Source organism: Penaeus chinensis, chromosome 22, assembly GCF_019202785.1.
Source record: "Penaeus chinensis breed Huanghai No. 1 chromosome 22, ASM1920278v2, whole genome shotgun sequence".
Lineage (NCBI taxonomy): Eukaryota > Metazoa > Arthropoda > Malacostraca > Decapoda > Penaeidae > Penaeus > Penaeus chinensis.
Genome location: NC_061840.1, coordinates 8,732,436 through 8,737,435, shown reverse-complemented (window position 1 = coordinate 8,737,435; position 5,000 = coordinate 8,732,436). Strand labels below are relative to the sequence as shown.

Below are 5,000 nucleotides of genomic sequence, written 5' to 3'. Positions count from 1 at the left end.
CCCCTGGGGAAGGATCATGGGTCTACTACCCCAGTATAAAGACCGAGTCAGCTATAATGATGTCAACATGGCGCCAAGTAGTTCGTCAAACACCGCATCGGTAATGTCACAAATATATATATATACATATATATATATATGCATAATTGTGCCATCACCGATGTATATATATATATATATATTATATTGTATATACACGAGTACAAATGCTTGGCTTACATTAAAAATAATGCGTAATATTAGTGATCGTGTAGTCCTTATTCAGCAATAATAATTGTTGTTCTGTTGCTATTGCTATTGTTAATCACCAACCGCAGCAGTAGTAGTGATTCACAAACGCAGGAAAAGTAGATACATGAACAGAGACATACACAAGCACAAAGACATTCATGAATATACAGACATACAAATACACTCACTCACTTTATTTCCCAACACCCATTATACAATTTTCACTATAAAATAAAACTTTTCAAAGCGTACTTTGACTTAACTTGCAACACAATGCACAACAGCAAAGGTTTGTATGGTTTGTAGAGAGAGTTCCTGAGGTTCTGTGATAATTAGAATTAGCGCAGGCAATCATTTCTTTCTAGGACATGCAAATTCATATACTCGGTCTAGGGGAGTCCGAGAATGTGGATCTTGGGTGTACATGTGAGCTGCTCTCTACTAAATATATACTCATACTTCTTTGCTGAATTACACTGAATATCTAAAGTTAGATTGGCTGATATGCCATTTTCTTAAATGATGACTATTCTTCATTCTTTAAAATCTTGACGATGCTAGACTTCAGTATTTCTGCAATAGATGTGGTATATAAACAATAAACATTTTTTGTTACAGGAAAACGATACATTCTGTTTTATCTTAATAAAACAAAGCCACTTCAACTTTCTTTTTATTGAGAGTGTAGGAAGGTCAGTGTGAAAAGCCAAGAGAGGGCCACCTCCTAGACATAAAAAAGGTGTATTTAACAGCCTTACACCTCACTACATAATTGACCTACAAAATAAATACCAAAATAATGACCAATATGTTATTGTGCAAAAGATTGCCATCACTAATAATAATTTTCATCAATTCTTTCTTTTACATATATACCTGAAAACTGTGGCGCACTTCCACTACAATTAATGGGCTAATGCAAAAATATAATTAATTAAATTTGTAGAACATTACAAAGGCTCTTCAAAACAATTGAGAAGCCAATGTCGAGGTGTGGTAGGCCCTCAAGATCAATATGAGCTACACAGTTACCGCTAAGTAGCGGTCTAGCTGCACCCATTACATTCCTTATGTCACCACATAGCCACAATGAGAACTAGATAAGAACTAAACACGGTGTAAAACCTCAACTTTACTGGCACACTCACACTACTGGAAGAATGAACAATGAGGCAGCACCTATGTTGTAGTTCTATCTGAGCCTGGTGACTTAAGGGCAGGAATAGGGTGCAGCCACACAATGGTTGGGTACACACCCAGTACAGCCCACAATACATAGTATTGTAATGACACGCTTCACTCCAGCCATCATTAAAAGTGTGATTCTGCAAGGTTTGTTACATACCAACCTCAACCTAATTCACCAATGGATCTAATGTATCCATAAACATGCGAACCTGAGGTGATCACACATCACAAATGCAAACCTTATTCAGATGTCACACTTTCTGGTGGCTTCCAATACACACATACACACGGTTGTTGCATCAAGGGAGAGATAAAGGGCAGCAAAATAACAAAACCCTTTTCAAATATTATGTAATAATAGAAACATTATATGTTCATAACAAAAATAATCTGTTCCACCTGATAGGTTTGTGCCAACTCACTCATCCTATTGGTTACTCTCAATGACTAAGTCTTGCAGCTCTCCAGAACATTATCACTGTCAATAATAAGTACAAAGTACTTGCGGGACAACATTTCTCTTGTTGCAGTATCATTCTATATTCCTTTTCTAAAGATTCCCTGACAATTCTTTCATTAAGAATACTATCAGTATCTAGATGCTGAGCAAATCGTTTCATATAACTAGTGGTACGAGCCTCTCACACTATAGCCAGTATAGCACCAGCATATTATAACCAACTAGTACATTGCTTTGTCCACTGGGAGCCATTGCAGCTTATGGCACACTCTAACATAGGCTGTTGAGTCCTGCTTTTAAACTACATGATTTAATATGATTAACATGAGAACAGACTAATTTATTTGCCAATCTATTGACCTTTTGATTGAAATATAGGACTCATGCCAAGTTCCTGTGTCTGTCCATAAGACACTTTAGGGCACTCCATTTACACTTAAAAGAACAGAAAAACCATAACCGAAGCTTGTCATCCTGAACTAAAGTGTAGCAATCGCTGCAGTGCTAGTACCTAGGTAAAATATTGACTACTGTCAAACTGACCTCACAGTCACTATCCACAGGCAAGGTAAAAACATTATGTGCTCTAATAAATGCTTCCACAAACGCAATAGCTTTGGCAAGCCAATACTGAAAACCCATTTAGTTACTTCTCACCTTTCTCCTGTCCATTTAGAATGTTTCATTTCCCCCAGGACACAATTCATGCCCTAGATAGGGTTCCAATGGAACTAATTCACTGTACACTTGTATATGTCCCAATATGTGCAATAATACTATCAGCCTCACTAACGCTTACTTTCATATTTCACTAAACATCACACTTTTTAATAAACATTACATCAATGTCTTAGATTTTCCCCTTTTCCTTGCCAATTTGTATAAAGCAAACTGAACCATATGTTTGTTTCAAAATTACATATAATGATATGCTATAATTATGTGCCTGATGCAATACATCAATTTTTAGGTACTTTGTGCAAAGTCTGGGGACTGATATTTACCAGACCTTACTAAGGTGGCATACATCTAGTCCTTAATTTTACTAGGACACATAGCCAGGTCAGTATGCACTTGAGCTTTTTGAAAAAATTAAAACTAATGGTAGAACGTACGAAAGCGTGCATCCTCATGGCTGGATGCTGTAGTAGGAAGAGAGCTTGGAAAAGCAGCTGTTGGAGAAGATGAACCCTGAACACCTTGTGACTGTCGTCCCGCACCAGGTTGAGATGGCTGTTGTGGAGACATAGGCCGCGACCCCACAGGTCCATGGTTAGGACTTAAGATGTAGCTACATATTTTCTGAGGGTCTGTCTCCTCTGGATACATGGCTAGTACTGCTCGTACCTGAGCTTCAGGGAACAAGTTGGAAAGATGATAGAAAATACGCAGCCGGACATCTTCATGGCTTGCAGCTCCACTCATAGGGCTTGGAAAATTAGAGGATAAACCTAAGGATGTCTGCTGTGATGGTATGTGCTGTCTTGGAGATACACCTGGAGAATGATGCATAACACTGCCATGCTGAGGAGACATGGGCCTTGAGCCAATTGGCCCTGGTGATGCAGCTCCTGGTCCAGGACTAGTATTGTGGTGTTGTCCTCCTGGGTGGAACTGTGTTAGGCGACTCATTGGATCATCAAATACTGGAACTTCAGAAAACAGCTGCGATTCACTACTGCAGCCATATACATTCAGCCTTGTATCAGATGTAGAGTTCAGACGTGTGATGTGTGGTGGACCAGGCGTGTTTTGTTGCTGCTGACCTCCCCATATAGGATCTGGTGCAGAGGCAAAGCGTGTGACATGGGGATGAGTATATGAAGGATAGAGATGGGGTGGTAATGTTGGCATGTGTTTCGCACCCTCCTGTGATGAGGAATGACGAGCAAGAGGAGGGTGGATAGCTTGCAGTTGCTCTCGACTACCATATGGGGAGGAATATCCTGGTGAAATGCGCCCAGTCATCCCAGCTCCTGCTTGAGAATATACAAGAGCTTCATCTCGACCAATAGACCTACTAGGCGACCCTTGACTCCCAGTCTGCTGTTGCTGTTGTTGCTGTTCTTGTTGCTGCTGTTGCTGCTGCTGCTGTTGCTGCTGAACAGGACTCACAATTGGGAAATGTTCTGGGGCAGGTTCCTTGTAACCAGCCATCTTATACAGACGAGAATCAAATGTAGGATTTAAAGTAAGCTGCCGCTGTAACTTCTTATGTGGATTCCCAGAAGCAGCAGGATCTGGATCTGACAGTTGCTTGCTTACAGGTATATGCGATGCATAGCCTGGAGACTGGCTTTGAGATGGTGCTCCTTGTGGAGAGGGCATTGATCTTAGAGGTAACTCTGCTCCTTGACCTTTCCATGGCCATGGAGAGGACCCAAAACTGCCTTGTGGAGTTTGTGAAGGGTACATGTGATACAGAGAAGTCTCACTTTTATATAATGAAGATCGTAGTGGGTCTAGAGGACGAGACTCCATGTGCTGTGGGGTCATGAGGTGATGGTGAGTGTGCGGAGAGGCTACAGACGTTGAACTGGTAGGTCCCAGATCATGGGTCGGGGTTTCCTGGGTGAGGGCAGATGGCAGGGTGAGAGACATGGGGGGTACTGTACTCTGGGTGCGTGTCAGTGGCTTCTTTGGCACTTCTGCATCTGTGACTCCCACTGGTAACGATAAACTTTTGCCCCGGATATCTACACCTGGAAATTATGCTTTATATTAGGAATGTCTGATAATATATAAGTGCTAAATATACTGAAAATAATATTCAAGTTTACATCCTTTAAATCAGATAAAATCTACAAAAAAAAAAATCTCTGAAAATTACTGTGAACATTTGCATTTATCATATACAAAGATAAAGTCTTTAAAAACGGTTCATTACCTGGCGAGGAATCTCTAGTCTTGGCCTTGTTCTGGTAATGTCGCTGTGCCTGTTCTTGCAATCGCTCCGTCACTGACTTGAGGGGTGCAGCGCCCCGTTCCGGATGCATGTATTTGCATTTGTTGCCGTAGGTGCACTTCCTGCCATATGGGCACGGTGCTTGTCGTGGGTCCCTGGTTGATCCTGTCCCACCGGGTCCTCTCCGCAGGAAGGCATCAAGAGTGGGACCATTAC

At 41.2% G+C, this 5,000-nt stretch overlaps 1 protein-coding gene across 3 annotated transcripts in view; it reads right to left on the bottom strand.

Annotated features, from left to right (window-relative positions):
- Window positions 1-891: 891 nt before the first annotated feature.
- Window positions 892-5,000, bottom strand: part of LOC125037101 (probable ribonuclease ZC3H12C) — a 124,781-nt gene continuing 120,672 nt past the window's right edge. For all 3 annotated transcript variants that reach the window (XM_047630106.1, XM_047630105.1, XM_047630104.1), the window contains exons 3-4: window positions 4,767-5,000; window positions 892-4,581 (exon numbers count right to left, since the gene is read on the bottom strand). The exon at window positions 4,767-5,000 is cut by the window's right edge and continues 404 nt beyond it. In XM_047630106.1, the coding sequence (XP_047486062.1) occupies window positions 2,978-4,581; window positions 4,767-5,000 (1,838 nt within the window). In that variant the 3' untranslated portion in view covers window positions 892-2,977. The remainder of the gene's footprint in view (window positions 4,582-4,766) is intronic.